The 25,263-nt window shown below is 37.6% G+C and overlaps 1 protein-coding gene across 6 annotated transcripts in view; it reads right to left on the reverse strand.

Moving 5' to 3' along the window:
* The window catches only part of ICA1 (islet cell autoantigen 1), a 72,341-nt gene that overhangs the window by 33,130 nt on the left and 13,948 nt on the right, over positions 1 to 25,263 (reverse strand). For all 6 annotated transcript variants that reach the window (XM_021385957.1, XM_021385962.1, XM_021385961.1 and 3 more), the window contains 4 exons: positions 24,723 to 24,894; positions 22,815 to 22,887; positions 20,993 to 21,116; positions 18,566 to 18,764 (listed from right to left, as the gene is read on the reverse strand). In XM_021385957.1, coding sequence (XP_021241632.1) covers positions 18,566 to 18,764; positions 20,993 to 21,116; positions 22,815 to 22,887; positions 24,723 to 24,894 — 568 coding nt within the window. The remainder of the gene's footprint in view (positions 1 to 18,565; positions 18,765 to 20,992; positions 21,117 to 22,814; positions 22,888 to 24,722; positions 24,895 to 25,263) is intronic.

Consider the following 25,263-nt stretch of genomic DNA (forward strand, 5'->3'; position numbering starts at 1 on the left):
CTGTAATCAAAATGTGAGACAAAACAACATCTGTAACGGCTTTAATTTTCACAGAAGAAGAACAGAAGAAGCCTTTGATGATAACTCAGATTTTCATTTGAGTTATTGTGCTATTCCCCTTGATTTCAGTAGTAGCACTCACTGTTGTTTAACATTTGTATTGCAGCAGTTACTGAAGGTTTCCATGAGATGGAGTCCCATCGTACGAGACACCAAAAATCACTGAACAAATTCCAGGTCTTGTGCCAGTGATATGTGATCCTTAGGTAAAAGCCCCTGGTAGTCAGTCGTCTAAATTGGGACTGGGCTGGGAAAAGAAGCCCTTCCTGGATACGCACAGGGTGACTCCTGCTCTGGGCAGAGTGGAATTTGCCCCACTAGAATGTTACAGCCCTTGTTAAACCTTTTCTTGATTTAATAGCATGGATCTCTTAAGCCTTCACTGCAGCATACATATAAGCATGTGTGCATGCACACACACAGGTCTAACACCAACATCCATCAGCTAAAAAGCATTAGAGCTGCCAGGAGATGTCTGGAGTAATGCATTCAAGTGAGCTTCAGCATTCAGCTGTGCTTCTGGTCTGAGAATCAGGAGAGCTTGAAGGGCTTGTATTTCTTTTTCTGCTTCTACTGATTTGTAACAAAAATATAAACATATCCTGATTAGCATGAAGATAAAACTGAACTCAAGTTACTACTTAACATTTCAGGCTTTTTTGCATGCTGTGCACTATTTCTCACGGGTAAGGCCATAGGATTTTAAACTTCCTTTTCTGTTCTCCTTCTGATCCCCTCTGGAAGGGATAATAAAGATGCTATAGACAGGAGAATATTTGTGTAAGGAAGGCAAGGAAAGTATCATATGACAGAACTGTATTTCACACAGACACTGTACACGAACATGTGATGGCTTTGATACAACACACAGCTTTAGATTCATGTATAGCATGCAACTGATAATACAATGGAGTTTCTCAGCCCCATGAAATTAACAGAAATAAACCAGCACATTTTGTGTTGTACTCCCACCAGTCTCTCTGCTGCTACACTGTGCTACAGAAGCAGGGTCTTAATTATTTTTTCATAAGGAAATTGATCATATTCTGACAGCTCTTCCGCCTCTAACATGCCATGCTGCCCTGGGGCACTGAATAGATTATAACTGAAAAGGAAAATCTTAGGAGCTTTTAAGAAGCTATATTTAATAAATTTTGCAAAGTTGTCTCACTTAGAATTTAAACAATATATACATACATATACATATTTATCATTAGAGATCCTTATCATATCCCAGAATGGAACAGCGCAACCTGAAAATCTTTTAAGGCTGGATGACAATGTCCTGTACTTTAAATCCATTTGCAATTACAACATTTGAAACCTTAGCTACCCAGAAAACAAGTTGTGTAATAGGGGAAGCTTCGTATATTTGCATTGGATTAAGTTTCCAGAGCCTTAAAAACACTTCAGATTTTGTCTTTAGTTTTAGTTGAACTAATACTTTTTAATACTGCAATAATTTGATACTATTTTAAGTAAAATAAATTTGTACTTCATTTTCTCTTTTTGGTATATTAAAAATGCTTCCTTAAAAGCGTTCTGGTATTTGTGGGTAAAAACCCTTAAAACTCCAGGAAGCACCAAAAGGGATCCATTGTTTTCTGCGATTCTGTGATTGTCAACATATGTCCTGATACAACATGGCTCGTTTCAGCAATTCTTTGAGGACAGCCACTTTAACTCCCACAGTAATCTTCAAAATTGCAGTTATTACTTTGGCTCAGTATTTGCCAGAATTTTTCCTTAATGTACAGTAGCATTCCTGTGAGTCCCCCAGGTCACTCATACCTGATCCAGCTTGGGGAAGCTCTGTAGGTTTTCTAGAAAAGCATTCATAGACAGTTGCCACGCATTTGGCTAGAGACCAATAGATTAACTTTGCAAACTGTTACTGCTGCATTTGCCTTAAGGCATGTCTTCCAATAGGATGTGTTAGGTGCAGCTAGCTCAGATGTTGTTACTTGATATCTTCTTAGTGGATGGAGATCATGCAAACAATTGACTCTAGAGTTTCATTCATGTTACCGTAAAAACTGCCCATTTCTCTCCACTGGAGCTTCAAAAGCTCTGCAGAAGCTTTTGAAGATTAGTTTAAGTGCAGACACCACAGCAGATGTCAGGAGGCAAATGCAAGGAGTCCTAAACCAAGTGATGTTTGGGAAAAACCCAACTTCCTTTATAGCTAATAATAACCTTAACTATTAAAATATATGCTTATTGACTGTTTGAATTCATCATGCATAAGCTTTCAAGCACTGAGTCTTGATAAATTCTTGAAGAGGTGACTGAAGAATTTCAGAAACTTAAATACCACGGTCAAGCCAACTCTCCGTCTTCTCTTTGATACATGAGAATGATTGACCTAGAAAAACCTTATCTAAGGTAATTTCCCCAAGTCCTCAAGTTACCTCTAACACTCTTCAATTCGCTCTCTCTCTCCCTCTTTCCCTCCAGTTTTTCAAGCCAGAGGCCTTGACTCCCCCCACAAACTGTACCAACTTCCTACAGAGTCCTGCTGCTGGCTGACTAAGCTAACTCTTCACTGAAGACCTTGACAAAAACTGTTGCAGATATCTTACAAATGCAGTCGCAGAGCTGCATTTAGCAACTGGCTGGCCGAGAGCAGAAAATAATAATATGGAAGAAAGTTGGAATTACAATTAAATATACAAAAGAGCTCCTAAATCCAGGATTCCAAACAGATGCTATCATGTTGCTAGTATCTGCAGTCAGTGGACATGAAACCATTGCACTCAAGATACAAATATATGCCAAACTACTACTTCCATTCTGATCTCTTCTTTAACTGCAGAGTTTCATGCTTTTCTTTCTTCCTGCCTACGTAACTTTGTCCTTGTTTCTAACCCTTTTTTATCCTGTCAGTACTTTGGGTCAGACGCCTGTCTTTTCTTCCTGTTTTGAAATCCATGTCAACTGGTCAGCTCCGCCTGCAACATGTTCTTCTGTGGTAAGCTACCTGGGTCAAGGACAACGTCATGGCAAAAAGCAAAGTGCTTAAAGAATTTTCCTGCTTTTTTTTTCTTTAGCAGTAATATAAAAAATATAAGATGTTATTAGGAACACTGCTGTTTTTAAATCCCAACAAAGGATTTTTTTTTTCTAAAAGATATTATACAAAGATTATATTTACAAAACAGACAGATCATGGACATGAGCTTTCACTTCTTTGTGGATTTTATTCAGTGGAATATGAAATTTGCTCTTTGTGTCACATTTATGTCTAATTTCCCTCTTAAGTTTTTCAGTACTCAGCCTGTAAAACTTTTATTGCTTTGAGTCTGTTGGCTCACATGCTGTGTAAGTGCAGCCTGGCATTAATGACTAAGCCATAGTCAAAACTGCTTACTCCAAAACCACTGACAGTCAGCAGATGTGAGCAACACTCTGACCCCTGTGAGGATATAAAATTATGGCTGGCTTGAATATTCTTCCTTTTTCCCTGAAAAAACCCAAAGGCTGGCTGTACCGTCTTCTGATATATTCCATGATGGCTATCACAGAAATTGAATCCTACCAATTAGCTTTCCCTCTCTGGTTTATACAAACACTGACACAAATAACTTACTTCTTTCTCTCTCCCTTTTTCTACCACCTCACTTCCTTCCCAGCTCTGTAATTATTCGTCTGCTGTACACTGTATCTTTTCCAACTCTCTTGTGTCTCCTTAGATATCTGGAAAAACAAGAACCTCATCACACATTACGCATGTGGTTCCATGAATATTATCCAGTGGCATGAAGAATTATTCTTCCCGATTCTGTTTTTCTTCCACCCAGAGCCAAGTTGGATCTGCAAAATCATATCAGTTCAGCCTTCGTACTGGGGAAAAAAAGCTACATAACTCTGAAAGAAAAAGTCAGAAGAGCACAAACGTATGATCAAAGATGTAAATAAGCTACTGTAAAAGGAATGAAAGATTTTTCAGTCTAGAAAAAAGAGCTGAATAAGGAGTGCATTAGAAGGCCATCAGACAACATACAGACATTGGAAAACACTGTGCTTTGGCCACAAGAACCAGAGAACATTGTATTAAACCAGCAGATTGAACTCAATACAAGGACAGCAGAACTTTAAATAACATCTGTGTCAGTCGAACAACCCACTATGTTTTATGATGTCTCCACTGGTCAGAGCATTACACAAAAATCACAGAATCATAGAATCACCTCCAAGGTTGGAAAAGACCTCCAAGATCATCCAGTCCAACCATCCACCTATTGCAAATATTTCCCATTAAACCATGTCCCTCAATACAACATCCAAACATTTCTTGTGATCAACGGTTCTATGTCAGGGTCGAGGCCAGTCACAAGTAGTGTCTCTGAAGGCTCAGTCTTGGGACTGGTGCTCTTCAACATCTTTATCAATGACACAGATGATGGAATCGAGTGCACCCTAAGCAAGTTTGCAGATGACACCAAGATGAGCAGTGCAGTCAATACACTGGAGGGAAGGGAAGCCATCCAGAGGGACCTGGACAGGTAGGAGAAGTGGGCCCATGAGAACCTAATGAAGTTCAACAAGGCCAAGTGCAAGGTGTTACACTTGGGCTGGGGCAGTCCCAGGTATTTATACAAACTGGGGGAAGAACTCCTCAAGAAGGACCTAGGGGTCCTGGTGGACAAGAAGCTGGACACGAGCCAGCAGTGTGTGCTTGCAGCCCGGAAGGCCAACCATGTTCTGGGCTGCTTTAAAAGAGGAGTGGCCAGCAGGGAGAGGGAGGTGGTGGTCCCCCTCTACTCAGCTCTTGTGAGGCCCCATCTGGAGTACTGCGTCCAGGCCTGGGGCCCCCAACACAAGAAAGATGCAGAGCTCTTGGAACAGATCCAGAGGAGGGCCACCAAGATGATCAGAGGGCTGGAGCACCTCTCCTATGAAGAAAGGCTGAGGGTGCTGGGCTTGTTTAGCTTGGGGAAGAGAAGGCTCTGGAGAGACCTCATTGTGGCCTTCCAATACTTGAAGGGAGTGTATAAACAGGAGGGGGAACAACTGTTTACACGCGTTGATAGTGATAGGACAAAGGGGAATGGTTTTAAACTGAGACAGGGGAGATGTAGCTTAGATATTAGGAGGAAGTATTTCACACAGAGGGTGGTGACGCACTGGAACAGGTTGCCCAGAGAGGTTGTGGATGCCCCGTCCCTGGAGGCATTCAAGGCAAGGCTAGATGTGGCTCAGGGCAGCCTGCTCTAGCGGTTGGCAACCCTGCCCATGGTAGGGGGATTGAAACTAGATGATCTTTGAGGTCCTTTTCCACCCAGGCCACTCTATGATTCTATGATTCTTGAACACCTCTAGGGTCAGCGACTCCACTACCTCCTTGGGCAGCTCATTCCAGTGCCTGACTGCTCTTTTGGAGAAGTTTTTCCTAATGTCCAGCCTGAATCTCCTCTGGTGCAACTTGAGGCCATTCCCTCTTGTCTTATTGCTAGTTACATGGGAGAAGAGACCGATCTCCATCTTACCTCAATCTCTCTTCAGGTAGTTGTCCATAGCAATAAGGTCTCCCATGAGCCTCCTCTTCTCCAGACTAAATAATCACAGTTCCCGCAGCTGCTCCTCATAAGACTTGTGCTCCAGACCCCTTACCAGCTTTGCTGCCCTTCTCTGAACATGCTCCAGGGCCTCAGTGTCTTTCCTGTAGTGAGGGGCACCATGTACTTGCTCTATGCAACGCCCTAGTTGCTACTGCCAGTTGCAGATGATGGACAGATGGTGGGACTTCTGTTTGAGCTAATATACCCACCCTGAAGAATCAGGTAACACTGAGGTGTGTGTGCAGGTCAGGGTGCGATTGCAAGCAAGGTGCTGTGCTGCACTGTGCCTGGATCAATGCCTTATGTGAAAGGTGTGCTGTGGTCAAAGGCAGCACAGATAATTCCCATGCACTTTTTCTAAAAGACAGCAATGTTTCTCACTTCACTGACACCTGTGTAATAGGAGGCTTTTCAGTATCAAAATTCAAAAGCATGTTGAATTTTGTAACTTAAAAAGTGTTCACTTTCAATTGCTAGGGTGCATTCACATGCTGCCTACGCCCAACCATGTCTAAGTAAGAGAAAGCATTTAGAAATACTCCCTGAATTGTAACTGTATGACAACAGGTAAGCTTTGAATTCACATAAATTCATTTGAGGAAGAGATGGGAACAATTTTCAGACATTCTGATGATTTTTACAGTCATAACTGCAGTACAGATAAAAGTCCAGATCTCAGTGCCTTACTTTCACAAAATTCAGTACCTCCCCACACTGAAATCTACGTATACCTTAAGATATGAGATTTCAACTTTGGAAATAGCATGCAATAACATACAGGATCCACCTGGACAAATCTAGCTTAGCTTCCAGCATCCACTGCCCAAGCATATACACAACACTCTTCTCTTCAAGTCCTAGAGGGTTGTCTGCTGAGTGAAACTTTTACTTATTTTATTTAAAAGGGGAGCGGTGCACTGAACAGTAATATTGTCTAAATGACTCCTCAGGAAAAAAATATAAACAGCAAATTTTTATTTTGTATTGAACTTTTACTTTGCATTTGTGAATACTGTTAGAGCAGCCATACTACTAGGTTAGATATTCTGATCAGAACTATCTAAAGATAGCCTGAATTCATATGCCAAAAGTCTTCCAGCTATTCAATCAATGAGGTATTGTTTCAATACATCTCCAAAGAGCATGTTTTTTTTTTTTCCTTGCCTGTTCAACTTCTTGAGTTCAATCTGAGACCTTTTCCTGCCTACTATCAATACTATGGTAGTATAAAAACCTAAATCCAAATGCATCTTTGCAGCAGCAAAGTTTTGTTATATCCAAATCAAGCATCTTCAAGACATGAAAACAACCTGTGGCAAGCAACACTGCTCTTTGTGTTAAATAACTTTCTGAACATCTGCCCTGCAGCAATATGAATACACTTTCCATTACTAAAAAATAATTTAGTCCCTCCAGAGGAAAAAAAAAAACCACAAAAAACCCAACAGACTGAAAGGTAAGGCCAAACAGCAACAGAAAAACTCTAATTTTTTTTTTTTTTTACTAAGGAATTACGGAGATTTTCCGCTTCCTTCCCAATTTCTACCCTTCCAGCAGGGCCCAACACAGGGAGAAAATGGCATGCCATCTGGGGACAGCAGCCTCTGCTGAGTGCTTGCCACTCGTCCAGCAGCTGGATGCAGCCTTGATGGAAGTTACATTTCTCAGCACAACCCAGTGAGTTCAACCAGCCAAAAGACAGACAACAAAATATTTAGCTTCAAGCTTTACAACAGTTTTTACAAACAGAGCAGCATGGTGCAATTCCACAATATGAATCCATCTGCTCAACTAGCGACCAGTTCGTTGCAATAAAGCACACAACACACGGAGAAATTAACATGTCAGTTTTAAGAAAAATAGCTATGAAATACGGGATGCAACCAACTCTCAGACATGAGAGTTGGGTCACTCCAATCATGATTTCCTTTAAAGTGGAGAAAGGTTTGTTAAATTTATGAAGCAAAAAGCAACAACAGTAACATATCTTCAATTCTTCAGGACCTCACTCAAACTTATTACAGAAACCATGATCACAGCACAACAACCACACGCTGAAAATCAGGCAAAACAAAAAACGTGACTGAGTCACACCGTCTTACAAGACTCAGTAGCCTCCAATGCCACAAACCTAGAAACGGATAAAGCATTACTTTTCCACTGGCTTAACTAAACAGTTTTTTAAAATGATTGTGAATTAAACAAACGCTAAACAAGTTTACAAAAGACTTACTTCAATTAAGAGCTGTTTACTTGAATCAAAGCTGTGAAGGAAACATTTTTAAGCTAAGTTCATATTTGATATTCTCAATACAAAGTGAATGTTTGCATTGAGCTTTGCACTAGTTAAACTACATTGAGGCACCATCTTTTGAAAAGCTGCAGATCTGTATAGCCATCCCTCTTCCCAGGAAAAGGGCTATAAGTACCACTGGCTTTTCCTTTCCAAAAATCTTCCCCTACTTTTCAAATGCATAGCTCTGCGCTCTGTTACCCACCATCTTCAATTGCAATGGAAAGGTATCTCACAGCACTTTGATTTATTTTTATAGCTTGGATCAATATCCAAGTTATTTTTAAAAGAGAACAAACAATAAATGACAATGTAAAGGAAGGGAGGGCAATAACAATCTCACATCTAATCTGGCTAACAGAAGGTCTGCATTTTCTACTTTAAGCAGCCTAAGTACACGCCTCAGCTTTCTGTTGGTGGCAAGTTTCAGTATTAGTCAAACTCAGGATGTGTGCGCTATACCAGGCTGAAAGGAAAAAAATGTATCGATGCTAATACAATCCCTGAAGCAATGACATGCACAGAAAATAATTACCAATGATTTTTCTGGTCTGTTGACCAGGAAACTCTCAAATTGCAAGCAGAACAACATTCACCTACATAGCATTACTTCAGAGTTTTGGGATAGAGTTTTATGATATGACACCAAATGCAGTTGTAGCAGTAAACACACATCTGTAAGTCTGCAGTTGAGAGTAATTACCACAACAGCATGCTTGGACACATACTATTCTTAACTGCAAATGGGTGCACATTTTTGTGCAAAAACATATATCCTCTTTAGGGAGGAGGTTGGTTCTGATAACTCAGAACATATCCTCAAATGACTGAGGGAGTTGACAAAAATCCAACAGCACAAATGTATATAACTCTATAGGGTCTGAAAAAAGACATTTTTTTGTTACTACAATGCAAGTCTGCAAGATGCCAAAAGTGACTGTAAAGATTTGTAGCAAGAAGCAGGCCAACCAAAACAGATGGCAAAAGCAAAGAAGTAAGCTTCCAGGTATGAAAGATCTCATCAGCTCTAAACCAGAAGTAACCTAGACTTAGTGTTAAATGTGCTGAGAATCGCTCTGAGTTTTTCACAAGTCAGTAGTGTTAATTATATTGCACAATCTGAAAGCAAAGGATGGTTGGCATACATGGAGCAGGGAGGTGCTGGCAAGTGGGGAGCAATTAAACAGTTAGCTCTTACAGGAGATAGAGACAGGTAATTACTGTTTTTGAAAGCTGCTGAAAGACCAGCCAGAGGGGCGATGTAAAGGAACTTATAGCATAAAACTAAATTCCCTATTATGTCCATTTTATTCACCTTGTAATTATGCAGCTCAGTTTCTACCTCATTTATCGAAGATATGTCAAATCCTTTAGGTGCAACATCATCACAGTTAGAAAACTGCATTTATATTTTTCATTTCTTTGCATCAAAATCAAATTCTTCAGGGTCTGAACAAGACTGTTACTTAATTCTGAGATGCTTCTGAGCGGGTGGATGGAGAAACTGAGTCAACTGGAATTAGGTAAAGGGATGTTAAAAACCAATGCTTAGGGGGAAAACATTTTCCTCAGTTAAAGCATCACAAAACACTAAGCTGGCTGCAAGATCCTCTTGGCCAATGGCCTTTGGTTATGATGTACTTGTGATGGGTGGATGTATAATGTGCTGACACACAAAGCAAATCTTAGCAGTGTGACACCAACACCCCTAGAAATATACTTGTACCATCACCACAATAACCAGGCTGCCTTTAATATTTGGTGCCTAGATGCTCTCACTGTCCTGAGTATAAAGCCATCCTGTTTACAGTGCTAATGCAGGAAGAGAAGTTGTACAGCTGAGTTTCAGATTTTGTTTTCTACTTAACATTTTTTTGCATAGGCAATAGAATGATAACCACTAACAATCACAAGTCACTTGTAACACAATGTGTCCGTTGTAGATAATTTTGTGTACTATTACTGCTCCAGAGATAAACTATTTTGTGTAAGTACACAGCTGTACTACCTGAACTGACAGTGCTGTTAAGAAGTAAAATAAATTATGATTAATAAGTTTCATAGTTGATGTTTAATACATCAGTTTATTGCACCATATTTCCCTCAAAATAATTTAATTATATTCTTTCCTGACACAAACTGAGAAAGATTTAAGTTATTATAAAAGTCTCTAAATCTTTTTCTATGCTGCTCTTCAGATTTCACATTGCGCTGTCAAAGAAGAAAGGGTTCAGGTAGAATAAAAAAAAAAAGTTGAAATCAGACATTTCTCTGGTTAGAATAGTTCTGTTTAGGGGTGTTTGTTTGTTTGTTTGTTTTAAATCTCATCTTCAAGTTGGTTTCACTAAGTGAAGGAGAAAAATCAAACATAGTATCTTAGAAAAGATTCAGAGCCTATATAGCACATAACTGAACAGCAAAAGGCCTAATGAAGTAAAAGCAGATGGACTACATTATGTATGTGCCCAGGCGTTTTAGGAAAGTATATGAACAAATTCCTGGGCAGTGGTGACCAAAAAACTTGGTTCTCTTGTGTAAACAAAGTTTTCCCCAACAGCTGTATTCCTCTTCCTGTTTATTCTTCTCTCCTGCAGAATTCTCTCAGTTTAGTCACATCTGTACTTCATTTATTTATAAAAAATATTTCTTTAGCTACCTCCTAGCTTTTCAGATTATTAAGGCTGAGGGAATTTTCCAAATCTCATTTCTCCTTTCACAGCCTATCTTGTTTACATTTTTACACTTCATTTAGGCTCTGTATTCACATAATGATCCACATGGGTTAGGGGCTTTGCCCACACAGATCAGTTTGCAGGATTAGAGTTTTCAAGTGACCACTTGAAATTGCCAAGGGAATTATCATTTATTCCTGATTTTAAGACCAAAACACAGCAGGATAATTAAGTGAAAACAGTGTTCAGTAGCTCCTTTCTTCCTTTTTATTAAATTTCAAGATTAACTTTAATGCTTACACATTCTATAATTATTAGATTTCAAAAAATCTGTCGAAGCCTAAAGTTTGCCAAATCATATTTGAGAGCACCTTTCTAATATTGGGGTTCATAATAATTATTACATTAAAGATTAACTTAACACTATTATTGAATTAAATCATTTAACTTTTTTTTAATTTGCTTTATTCTGCTGAAGTAATACAACTTCTAATTATATGAACAGTGGCTTTAACCTACTTTTTTTTGAGATATGTACAAGCATGAAATTGCACAACAATTAAACCAAGTCCACCTTTTTTGCATTTCAACTAGGTTGCATGTAACAAGATCACTGAAATATGTAGTCTAACACTTCATTTTACTTTTTTTTTTACAGCCATTTTGCTGGGTCTCATCTGACTCTTCTTAAAAATAACTGAGTGGATGATGAACCACCTCTCAAGGGCAAGATTCAGTCTCTGGAAGCAACTATATTCTACAAGCAATACATCTGAAGATGATGTAATCTGTTCCAAAAAGCTTGCTTCTATTTTTAAATAGCATCCTTTTATTATGCTTTTAAAAGGGCATCTCTATCACAAATTGTTACTTTGCTTTTAACCTAGTAACAGTCGTCAGTAATACTTAATATACACGAAATAGCTTCAGAAAAACCATTGATTTTATCTCACTGTCTAACAAGATTCTTACAATTAGTCTTGAAATGGTAATTTAAATTTATAAGATTATAAAATACACTGTGAAAAACAGTTCGGCTTAGGGTCAATTTGTTATAAAAAGGTGATTTTTTAAAAAACAACTTAAAATGCTTAAATATTTTGTATGTAAAGTATTTTTTTTTGTTTTGGTTTCAGCACTTAATGATACTGAATTTGACACTGGAGAATCTGAAAAAAGCTTTACATCAGAAACAGCACAAAAAAGATGTTCTCAGCACTGAAACTTCATCTGACTTTGCAAGGAGAGACAATGATGACAATACAAAAAAATATTCAATATTAATTATGTTCTTTCAGTCCCAACCAGAACGAAACAAAGTGTTTAGGAAAAACTTCTTCTCCAAAAGAGTGGTCAGACACTGGCTCAGGCTGCCCAGGAAGGCGGTGGAGTCACCATCCCTGGAGGTGTTCAAGAAACGTGCAGATGTGGTACTACAGAACATGAATTAGTGGGCAACATTGGTTGTAGGTGGACAGTTGCTTTAGATGATCTCGGAGATCATTTTCCAACCTTAATGATTCTACGATTCTGATTTTCTTGATGGCAATAAACACGCCACAAGAAGTGAAGGATGTGAATGCTGTTATCTCTGCCATCACTTTGCTTCACTGAGATACAGATCTCTGAATGCTAAGTGATGATATCTCACTAATTTTAGAGTACACAGCTATCTTGCAGGAAATATTACTGGGTATCCTAGAATCTCATCTGATCTTGTCTGATGAGTAACAGTAATCCAAATCAGCAAACGGATCAGCAAGAATGATAAAGATGGACTATCAAATTGACAGACCCTACCTGCTCATATTTCTAATAGGTATGATGAAATTCAACAGTATTTTTCACATAATAGTGCCACAAATATATCTAATGTGTGGCCTACTAAAGCAACTTATAGGTCTTTCTATCATCAGGGAACAACACTCATCATCTACTCTCTCACATGCAAAGGCTTACATTTTTGTCTCCTAAGAGCATAAAAAAAGCTTTAAATTTTGCACTCGTTAACTAGAGAAGTTAATGTGGAAGTATCATCTAAAGAAGAAACAGAAACAACTGCTGTCTACAACTTTTTCCCTTTTTTAAACCGAAGTTGATAAACAGTAAATACCATAGCTGGCTCTAAAGATGAATCACTTACAGTGCTACTTGTAACTATGGCAGCTGAAAGTGTATTGATTACACCACTCTGACTGCCAAGGCCAAAGACATTTTCCTTTGGGATGCTGGTATACTTTGCTGCTTGGAAAACCAAAACACCTTCCAGCTCAATATCATCTGCAGAAGTAATTAACATTAACACATCTTCTTTTAGCTGACTTCTAAATAATTAAACTAGAACACCATCAAGATCCACAAAACTTCTAAGACTGTCATCCTCAACTGAATTTTATTTACTAGTTGAGCAAAACCCCTTGGAAAATATACTACAAAAGCATGATTCTGTCCTGGCAGGAAAACAGTCTAGCTGATCTTCAAGACATTTTCTATCCTTATTTTCTACGAGTTTGTTTAGCATTCCTCAACCAACAGTCTCAGCTCTTAAGTGCACATACTATTTTAGCAAGTTTTAATTCATTTTCCCAGTAAGAAACAGCAATGAGTACTTTTGAACAATCCATATTTATTATACATAATGCATTTTTTCTACTGATTTCATAAGCTGTATAGAACCACAAAATAAAATTCTGTAATGTTATTTATAAACTCGTGTTGTTCACTACTCCTCATTTTGTTACTCTCTAAATGCCTACAGATTTTCTTTTCATCATTTTACCACAAACTGAAATTATTTTTACAAGGATGGGAACTGTCAAATTCATTCTTGTTTCAAAGATTGGTACCATATTAGCTGTCTTTTTTCCCCTGCTTAGACTTTTTGCATTTCCTCAACACTCCAAGAGATTTAAGTTTAACAGACAATTAAAAAAATAACCCTCAAGTACATTTCCACAGTGCCTCCAGGCTTGCAGGGCTGCCTGCAGCTCTGGCGTTAATGGAGGCTGAGAATATGGAGAGCAGGAGATGATGCTGTAAATGGGAAAGCCTCTTCAACATCACACAAGCCAAACTGCACTCATACCCGGCTGAGCTGGTAGGCAGGGAGGCAGCGGAGGAATAAAGATGTAAGGGATTCCATGGCCTCCTAAGCCTTCCCTGTAAAGCTGCAGCAGATGCATCTTATCCAGACTTCCTAGGGTCTTTACAATATATGCATTCTAATGTTTCCCTTTTGACCTTTTGATCAATGGATTTATTTAGATTCTCGTTATTCCCCAACCATCCATACAAGCTTTAACTTCTTTCCTAAAAGACGTTTAGCAGAGAACTTGTGCTGATCAGCTGCTCCCTACACAACTACATTTATAAAAACAACAATCTAAACGATTGTTATGTCATTACAAATTCTTCTTGTTGAGCCTTCCTTTTTCTTACTGCTTTGCCTTTTCTCTTGCCAGACTTATGTCTAAAATGCCATTTAAGGACATTCATTTTTTTTCAAGTATACAGAGTGCTACAACTAGGAAGAACTTGAGATAAACTGCTCCCAAACAACTCAGCTGCAAGCTTGCAAGTTCCTCACAACTGCAAAGTAACAGCCAGACATTAAGGGACCTATAATTTTTAGGATCTTTAGGGGAACTGGGAATATACTGACACTTTTCTTCCATGCTAGGATCCATCCCACTTCTTCAGCACCACTAAAGTAGTTCGAGGTGCAGCACTGCAGGGTAGGGCCTATCTCATCTCTCTGAACAAGGAGGCCCAGCACACACCACACTACTTGTTCCCCCATGGCTCCCACAAACATACTGATCAAGAAGCGACTCCTCTTCCAGACAGCACTCCAATCTAATACACAAAGCTTTACAAACAGATACATATTGCTGCTATCTCAGTACATAGGGCTTGCACTGTATTTCAAGTGGATGAATCTCACAGCATTTTCAAAGCTCTGTGGCAAACAGCCCATGCACTGCTTCTTACCCTTGCAGTTTCAACTTCATCTCTCTCCCATCTAAGCTTTCATTTGGTTCACACAGAAGCAGAGATCCTTGCAAAGCAGAGGGGACTATGCAACAGGGAGAAATTGAGCCCCAGCTTCCAAGTACCCAGTCCTCAGCACACTGCTACAGCACAGCTTGCCTGAGGGATCCCAGTACTTAGAAAGCCCTGTGAATTTACAAAGCTACTTCAGCTTTGGCTTGAACCTCAGAAGGAAGGGAGGCAGAGAGCATAAAGATGATGAAAGAAAAACCCAAATATATAGTAAGGATTAATTTGCTCTACCAATGTAGCATTATATATATCTTGCCATCTGAAGGATTTAATTTTTCATATAGTTGAAGTTCAATATGCTAATTTTTTCAGCTTTTTAATTTTTAACCTGTTACAGGAGGTACTGTAATGTCTAGTTTTGATAAAAATGTCTATATCACACTGTATAAACGTCTGACATGATAGCTTAGCTAAGTAAAATTGAACCAAACAGCCTCTTCTGTGTTCCTTATAGGCTGTCTAGGGAAGGCTGTCGCCTGGTGGCACATCTATCACTCTGCACATTGGTATGTTTCTTCTCAGAAAATGCATGGAAAATCTTTGTTTTTCAGAGCTATGGTAAGGAGATACAGGGACCACCAGCACTTGGGCTATTTGGTCTGTAATTTTACAGCATCACAGCAGAGCTCACACTGCAGTCTTTCATAACCAGACAGACAGAACAGCCAGTACTTAAGAAACTTACAAACCTAATCAGCGTTGGAGAATTTGGTGAATGAACATTAACTCAATGAAATTCTTTCAAATATTACAGCATTGCACAGCAAAGCACTGGTTAGATTCCCTCAGGCAACACTTGAAGCTGCAAACTGGGGATGAAAGACCACTATTATCTATAGCACTGCTCAAGTATCCATAAAATTTGTTTATAGGAAAAACAAAAAGAACAACAAACCTCCCAAAAAACAGTGGAGGTACATAGCATTCACAGGACACTGTGGGGAGAAGTAAACGCTTTACCTGTTTCCTTGGTTTGACTAAGTAGCAACAATCACAAGGATATCCTCATGTAACAATGTAAAAAGGTTTTTCTGCAGGTTATTGCTGAAAAAAACAACACTGGAACACTTTGAAAGTGGCAGGATTGCTGGATCTACTGTATTTACACTGACGTCTTGGAAACAGCAGTAGAAAATTCAAGTACCTCATTGCTTTGAAAGAGAGCTAAAAAAATGCCAATGTTTTAACTCAGATTTTATCAGCTCTGAAAATACTGACTCAACTATTGATCTTCTAGCTACTCTGATGGGAGGTATGAAAAGCCCATCTGGATTGATTTAGCTTTGGTCTCCTAAAACAAGTACCACCTCTGTACACATAGTGATGTATTTAACATTATATTACAAAGGCTTACATGCTTGAAAGCCAGTCCTATTACCGAGTGATATAAACAATGCTGATGCACTGGGTACATTAAAGATCTCTATACCAGCACTGTTTACTCAAAATTAAAAAGACATTTACTGAAGTAACACGTAGCATTTTTACAACTAGAAGTCTGAAGTTTTTTTTTTTTTCCAAATGCTCTCTCAGATCAGCTCCATTAACTACTTGCTGGTGTATCACTACATAAGAAGCTCCAGATCAAACATTTCTCACTGGTGATGGTGTATCTGAGAATTAAAAAATCTTACATCTGTAATTATGGCATCATTCTCAACACAAAGTTAACCATGACTTAAATTATGAGAGATCCAAAATAAGCCTTAAAAGCCCTGCATTACACTGCCACACTATGGTACAACCAAGATCTGCAAGCAAGAATATAACAAAAAGAGAATAAAAATAACTCTTATAATTATTCAGGGCTGCAGTATCCACCATCAGTTATGTCTATCGTCTACATCCCTAAAGCACTAAAAACAAACCTGTGCCTTGTTCAGCAACAGCTATCTAGGTAAATCATACGTCAGGATTTTCTTTCCATAATGTTTTTCAAAAATGAAAAAAGAAAAAGTTTAACTTTTGCAAGTGTTAAAACATGTAGGGAAGTTGATACCAAGAGCATTCTTTACTTTGCTGGCTACAAAACATAGAGGTTTTTGTTCTCTGCAATACTATGTGATCTGAAAGGTTTTCTGTTGACAGCCAGAGGAAAGAAAGGTTCAAAGACATTCTTCAAGTTTTTTTGAGGTATTCAAGGCAATGCTATAGAATTTTAGGATCTATACCAAACACATCAATGATTTGTTTATGCTAAAATATAAGTCATTTCAGACTTAGAAATATTTCAATATATTTAACACGGTACAAATGGGGAAATTTTCCTAACCTTAATACTACTAAGCTTAAAAAGACTTTATTTTTGCTGACCTTGAAGCACAGCAACGCGAGAGGGCTGAAATTTCACATTCAGCTTTTTAAATGCACAGCTCATGAGTCAAAGCATACGTTATTTTAATTACTTTGCCATTTACATAATTTATACCTTCCATAGCATTTGTTTTTCAAGAAAGCTATAAGTCACCTTTGTATGACCATTACCAGCACTGCTTTATTCATTCTAACATTCCATTTTTTAAGTCTTTTTCTAATAAATCAAACATTACACATAAGCAATCGGCTGAGGCCAAGATCACACCAATTATTTTACCTGTAAGAACTTGCTGTTATAAACACTTCCCACAAGGCATAATAAAATCTTGCCTGGTGCCACAAGACTTACAGGAATATCCTGCACTCAAGGATATTAAATAAAGATTAGATGGCTAGCTGGAATTTCATCTGTTCCACCCCTTTCTTAATTGCTATTGTCACCACTTCAGTTTACAAGAAATGGCATAGTCTAGAAGCATACCAGTTCTTTTCCATTAGGATGGCTTATTCAAGCTTTTAAAATTAAGCACCTTTCATCTCCAAACGCTTCCAGTCACAGAAAGATGGATGCTCAAGCCATTAATGAACAGGGATTGTCTTTCGTATGTTGTCTATCTCTAAGACACGTCCTCATATGTACATATGCATGCCTGTTAGCACAATTGCTGTTATTAGGCTTCTGCTTTCAACTATCACACAATTTTAATAAGGTTGGTTTTGTTGTTGTTGGTGGTTTTTGTTTGTTTTTTACTACATTTACTCAAAGCACAAGCCACTAGGACCTTAACTCCTCATAATAGTCAACATTCATAAACAGCAAACTGTGAACATTATAGTCATTAAGAAAAGTTCCAATCCTTCACTGATACATGCAAGGGCCTCCTGAGCATTCCTGAACAGGATCACCACAAATAAATTCTATCCTCACATCTGGTAGCAAATCTGCAGACTATTGTCTGTGACTTCTGATTTTTGGAAGCCCTTTGGCAGGGGAGGAGTATAGCAAACGTGAGAGATGCTGAAGGAAGACAATTTATAGAGAGTGCATTCTTAACAGTTTTAATGGTTGGTGGTTGCCCAGGAATGATGCTGAACTGTATACGGAACTCCTCCCTCAAATCCGACATCATTCCATTCTGAAAAATCCTGCTTTTAACTGCACGCAAAGATTTATCAGCAGATACTATGGCATTTCTGTTATTCTGTCCATTTTGGTTACAAAAATCTATTTTCCTTTCCCTGCTGAAAGCAGACATGCCTTCTTCTATTAGTCATTCAGGCACCACAGCTAGGTATTCAAAATTAAATAACCTTCTTTAAAACATGTATGTTATTTAAATTATAAAGATGTAAGATGAAGTTGAATTGACTACTGAAAAATGATATTTCTTACTACCATATCTTCCCTTACAGCCCACTCTTCTGTGAAGGATACTGTATTCCATATCAGATTAATTGGAGTTCTGTCACACGGAAAAAGATCAGTTATGTTTAATGGCATCCTTAGCTCTGCAGAGTTATATCTTTCTCAGAATAATCAAAATCATGCTTCATTGCTTCATCAGGCATTCCATTCTAGGAAACGACAGGAAATGTCATACCTTTCTGAACTTCTCCATCTGCTTATAAAGATCTGGATCCAGCTCCTGAGAAACATCTTTCATCCAAAGCAGAGCTCCTCTGTATTCAGTCCGATACTGTTCCATGCGATTTACTGTCAGCCACGTGTCTGAGATGGCCCTATACCTGAAAGTCTCCACTTCTTGGTATAACCTAGTCAAAGGAGCACGCAGGGCTAATCTGGGGGAAGACATAAAGAAATGAGGGGAAGGAAGTCATTCCACAAAGGCACACAAATTAATATAATTACTGATACTTTGCTAGTAATCAAAAGACAAAGAGCAGAAAGAATTCACTTAATTTTTACTCTGTGTTCAGACAGCCGTATGGACTGGTTGGGAATATACACAAAATGGATGGTTTTGTATGTATATTGGGTTTCCAGTCCTCCTAGTCAAGTAGTGACCTTTCACAGTTTCTTTCACTTACTCATGTGAGTGGAAAATAAACTTTTGCTAATGTGTACATTTTCTTTAGCTAAAATGATTACATTTATGATTTTAACTTCCCTCTTTGCAAGCTGCATTTAACAAGTGTAAGAACGCACCTGAGGTCATTTGTATTACTGGATACATACCACATATGCATCAGGATCGTCAAGTTAAGCCTCAGAAAAAGCACTTCTATTAGCCTTTAATCTTCACACGTACATGTAAACAAAGAAGTCATCTGCCAGGTGCCTAATTAACTGATTTCTTTTTCTTTATTTTAGGGAATTGGAGCAATTCTTTTGAAGGATATTTATCTTTGGGAAGGTTTTAGGGATTTTCTTAAATATCTGTTCCAGATACTACACTTTGGAGAGGCAGTAGGGGACACTGTTGTCTTCGCTATGCCATCACTTCAGCTCCTAATGGGATCTCAGACTAGACAGAATTACTCCAACTTTTTGCATGTTTCCATCTGCTGCTTCTGCTTTCCTGTTTGTTGCCAGCAGCCACCTCACTGGAATGGGTTCAATCAGTTCCACACCAGTGTAGAGCTAGTTTAATTTGTCACTTAGGGACTTCCTAGGCCTAGGAGAATCTCTAATTTCAGCTCCAATAGCCAGCAAATTTCATCTACTGGAGCTCCAGATTGCTATTGGCATGCAACGTAAGTAAGAACAATCCTGACTCCAAGATGAGCTTGAAGATGGCTCAAAAAGAAAAGAAAGGTGAACATCTGTTTTTATTTTTATGGGAATTTATTTTAAAAGATGCCTTAGATGTACATCAAATAAAAGATACAATAAAATGTGAACTTCTTACTGTGTCTTTTTTGGGTATAATACACATTTCTTCAATTCTACAAACACCAAACCAGTCATTCAAAGGAAAAAATCAGTTCACATGGACAGATCTTACGGTGCAATTTGTGAAAAATGTTGAGCTTTTTAAAAAAGCAAATAATTAGGGCTTTTGCTCAAAGGCACCTTACATGTGTTCTGAAGATCCTACACATGGCCGTTCCTGGATGTGCTAATGACCAAACTGTAGCCCAAAATAAACATGAAATTCTCAGTACTTGATAGGTGAAGTTTTATTTTGAGCCAAACAGCTGCTCCATTAAGCTAAAGCTGGAAAGTGTTACAATAATTAAGAGTCTCCCCAAATCCTGTAAGAGTAGAGAATTTGATTTGTAATTCATCATGGAACTGATTTTTCCCTTCTGACTGATGGAAAATTTAAAGCTTTCATAGTACTAATATGGAAAAAAAAACAACAAAAAAAATCCACAAAACCCAAATCCTCCACACTAATACAACCCATAACAACATCAAGTACTGTTGCTTTTAAACCCTTTGAACAAGCACAGGGTCAGTAAGACATCAAGAGCTCTATGGAAAAGCAAGAGTTTAAGTGTCCCTCTGTATTCTTCACCTTTTACCAACTTGCTCCTACCCAATCTACATAAGGTCAGCGGGATCTTTTCTCGGGATTCTTACGGTAAGGTTAAAGCAGAAAATAGCTTCATTTATTTGAGGTGGGAGACTGGGATCCAGAAAAAGCCACCTCCTACCATCCCAAGACCTGGACACCTCCACAATATGACTACTGTAGTGTTTTTCTGCACAATGAGAATTGCAACTAAGCAGGAGAGAGACTGAACCAGCTCCTTTACTGTCCCACTGCTAGAAAGGCCATGCAGACAGCACCTATATAGCTTTATAACTGCTGAGCTGAACAAGCATATGTGGAGGAATCTGGAGATCTAGAGACACAGCAGGCCCATCGGACAGAAAACATGATCTGGCAAAACTACTCACAGAAAGCCAGAAATATTGCCAGTACTTCAACAGTTTTGATCAATAACAAATTTCTTATCACTTTGCTCCTCACACATCTGCAGCGGTAAAATGAATTATAACAATGATGAATCAACTACCATTATCCCATGCGATCAGATGGTTATACTGATAAACATACCTTTGCTGAGAAGAAAAGCAGAGGGCCTTTCCTGTTGCTTGCATCATTTTTCCTGCTCTCGTTTTATCCTGAGAACCCTGTGATCGAAGAAATTTCCCCAATTCATTTTCTTCCTGAGACAGAACTAATGGAAAATAAACGAGTGATCAAACATGTAATTTAGCATGTTTCTAACAGTTTTTAAACTGGCCTAACATCAAATAGATTAACTCACTCCAAATCCAAACAGCACAGAAAAATTAATTTCACGGAATTCCTGATTTTATAAATCAGTAAATTTCATGAGTTTGCTGTACTTAACAAGAATCATAAAATTTTGTCAGTGCCAAAAGTCAATATAAAAAACATGCTACTTCCTTCTTGAGCAACAACAAAAAAAGCATGGTTAGATTACATTAAGGACCCAGCAGTGGCTCAACTGTAGTATCCTTTCGTCTCTTTCTTCAAAAATAAAAAATATATATCCTTTTTAGTACCTGGACTACCTAATCTTAGCTTATTTACACTGAAGCTAATGCTTAGCTACACTACCAAAAGCTTTTTCACTTGTTCTTAATCTTGGTCTTTGTTTTTCAAGCTTGACTACAACTGAACTTTTTTAATATGAAAAATCTAGTACTTCACGTTAAGCATCATTTACTTTCAAATTTCTTTGCAGGATCACTTTTGGAACTCTAGCATTTTTCACATTTCAAATAATATTTTTGAATTTACTTTTCAAACGAGGATGAACACAAAAAAAGACGTTTATACACTGACATGTTGGCTACTCCCAATTTGGAACTGTAAGTCTCTACAATCTCACATCCTTACAAAAACATTTAATTGTGGCCTCATCTAATAGTCTTTCAAAGTGGCTGTCTTCAACAGCACCTATTTCTTCCCAGGCTCCATGAGGAGAATGCTCCAATATACTGAAAGATGTTTTGAAGTCTTCTTGTCATTCTGGTAAACGCTGACAATCAAATCTATTGCAGACTCATAGCATACTAGGGCAGAGTGTGCTGCATGCACATCTTTGTGTAGGAAATTTCACCTGCTAGTGTGGAATACTTCTTGAACTCAAATAAATACACTGCTATCCTGTATTACAATTTTACCTAAATATCCTGAAACATCATCTCTGAACCTCCTCTTTGGACAGGCAAAAGAAAAAGGAAAGAGTGGAGAAAATATGTATAAAACTCAACAAAAGAAAGTAAATTAAAAGGTGTTTCCAAAGTTGATTCATTTTTCTAGGCCAGAAACCACAGCAGCAGAGAGTCAAAATATTAATGGGAGATAACTTCTTAGGTCTTTTAATACAATCTGCTGTTTGAAACTTCCCAAATGAGGTTCCTATCTCTCACTAATGACTACCACTAATTAATATCCACCTGTTGCAGCCAAGTCAGCATTATCAAATTCATCATAATTGCATGGATTAGTTAATTATAAAACTAGTAATAAGACCAATGTTCTTCACAGTCAATCCTGATAAAAACACAAGAATTCAGAACAGAGTTAGAATTTCTAATGCAAGACAGTTCTGAATTTAGATGGGCCACATACTGTACAGGAAAAAACTCAAAAATTAAGCTTTCCCCCATAACTGTTGCTTTGTATCACTGCATAACATCAAATATGAAACTTAACATGAATGTGGAGATCTATAAACAATTAAACAAGTCTACATTTAGGTGTCTGCACGGAGTGTTATCTTTAATTTTAATCAGGATTAAAGCAGTAGTTCCCCATTTCAATTTTTACTTTTTCACTTGTTAGAAGATTCCATATTGCAGATATCCTCATCATTTTAACTACTGTATTCGATCATACTTACAACAAATCCTTTTTTGATAAAGTTCTATTGCTTTCAACAACTCCATACATGTTCTCTGAATTGAATGGAATAGCTGGAATTGAAACAGAAAAAACAAAAACATTTTGTTTAAGTGTATGCAAGAAACACTAAAGATTAAAACACAAGAAAAAGCTTATCTTAAATTTTGTTGAAATTACTCAGAATTTGTATTTTCTTCTTGCATGCCGAAGTAACCTTTCCAGTTTGAAAGAGTATTTGCCTTTTTTAATTGTGTATTTCTTTCAATCAAGTTATCCACTGAAACTATATAGACAGACCAGTCAAAACACACAAAATGAAAATAAAGACAATAAACATTTTGGAAACAGACCAAACAGCTGATATTTAACCAAAGCACTAATGACTTTTTTTTAATTAATATCTTTCGATACATATGAAGATGTACTAATCTTTGTTTTTGAACATCCTCCAACAAAACAAAAGGTTATCAAAATGCCTATCAGCAGTTTCACTGAAATGTGTTAGGTGGCAATAAGTATATTACATTTTTAATACCACAAAGTACAACGGAGCAAACTTGTATGGGTATGCCAACAGTACAATTTTTGATTTTAAACTGGACTTCCTACTGTCACAGTTCTGGTTTTCTCACCAAATTGATAAAGCAGTGGTTTCCAAAGAAAGTAGAAAAAAAAAAAACATCTGTCTCGATTAAGTTCACAAAATTAACATGAAAAGAGAAATTACCACTCTTTCTTTCTATTCATCTAAAACCTTCATGCTGCAATTTAAACTTCCACTCTGCTACATCAAGTACCATGCAAACAATAGCAAAATGGACTGCTGGTGCAGTTAACTACCATCCTTTGGCACCTGCTTAACCTCCTGTACATACACTAGGACCTTGTCTTTTAAGTGGAGAGCATGACCTGCAGTTGAAAAGCTGTTTAAGTTAAAACATCTGTACTTTTTTTTTTATCTTGTAAACAGATTACCCTATTTATAATCCCACATGAGGTAACAAAGCATCCTGTCTAATGAATTTGCAACACAATAAGGACCATAAGAACTCAGGTGTATATATTTATAAAATACTGTTTCAGTCCCTCTATCTTGTTTCACATCAATACATCCCACTTAAAACCTATCACGATGGCCACATATATAGATCTTAGAGGATTCTAGGCATGTAAGTTATCACTACTACAGTTAGTGTACAAATATTTGTGTGTTGTAAAAGTTTCCTGTATTTCAGCTTAAACACGTGAAAAACTGAGAATCCCAACTCAATGATTTTCTAAGAAAAACAGTAACATAGAACATTGACCATTACACAACAAAACAATACCAATGAAATTTAGCTGGACATTAACTTGTTTATTACACTTTGGAAGTCCATTCTCTATCTTTTGATTTAGGCAAAGATGTTAAAGCTCTTCAGTTTTAGAACCTTAACTCTTTTCCAGTGTGGCCGAGGGTACTGACAGTAGGACTGTATCTGTCATACAGTAGGATTCCTTCTCCTAGTTACTCTTTAAAGATTTTCCGAAGCTGCCTTTTCTCATGCCAGAAAACATTAATCTGCAAAAAAGCCTCAGAGAGCAGACTGCACTATGCACTAGTTCCTGATAAACAAAAGATGATCTCCTGTTGCTCTCGACAACAAAAAGCCTGCCACCAAAACCTAAAAATAGGTATGAGAGATGTTAGGTTCCAAATAAATTTGTCTTACAAAAATGCCATTCTATTCCTCGTGTCTCCCTAAGTACTTCAATCCAAAATTGGAAAGGATATTATACAAAAACAATGATAAAGATGTATAGACATTGTTATATAGTATGTACAGGTACATATCTTAAAGGCTTGATGGAAATGAAAACATTTTAGAAGTTATCAGAGAATAGTTATTATGCAGACATTACAAACCTCTAGTTTTGCATCCAGATCTGCATCTGAAGCCACAACATGTTCATCTTCTTTTTTTCCTGTGACCTTTATAAGAGTTTGCTTTGTTTTCCAGTATTTCTGTTGCATTTTATTAACCACAGATTTTTCTTGGCTTTGAGCATACTGATCATAAAATTCCCTTGGATAATTGCTAAAATATTAAGAAACAAAACAACAGAACTTCAATACGATGCTTAAAAAATAAGTCTAACAAACTACATTAATAAATTTCCATCCTGAATATTTCATGTATATGCAGACGTGAATTCTAACACACATCTCCTCATTATACATTAGTAACGAGGTTATTAAAGCCATACAAGTTCCACCAATATTGCCAAATAACCAGCTGCTAAGAAATCTTCCCAATACATTATGGAATAATATATAGTCCCTGAAATTAAAGTTTTATTTTTATACAACTAACAGGAAAGTTTAAAAGAGCACTAGTAGAACTGCTTAACTAGAGAGCAATTTTTATGCAATTTCAGCTGTGTCAGGATTTCATAAAGATAATTTA

Source organism: Numida meleagris, chromosome 2, assembly GCF_002078875.1.
Source record: "Numida meleagris isolate 19003 breed g44 Domestic line chromosome 2, NumMel1.0, whole genome shotgun sequence".
Taxonomy (NCBI): Eukaryota; Metazoa; Chordata; class Aves; order Galliformes; family Numididae; genus Numida; species Numida meleagris.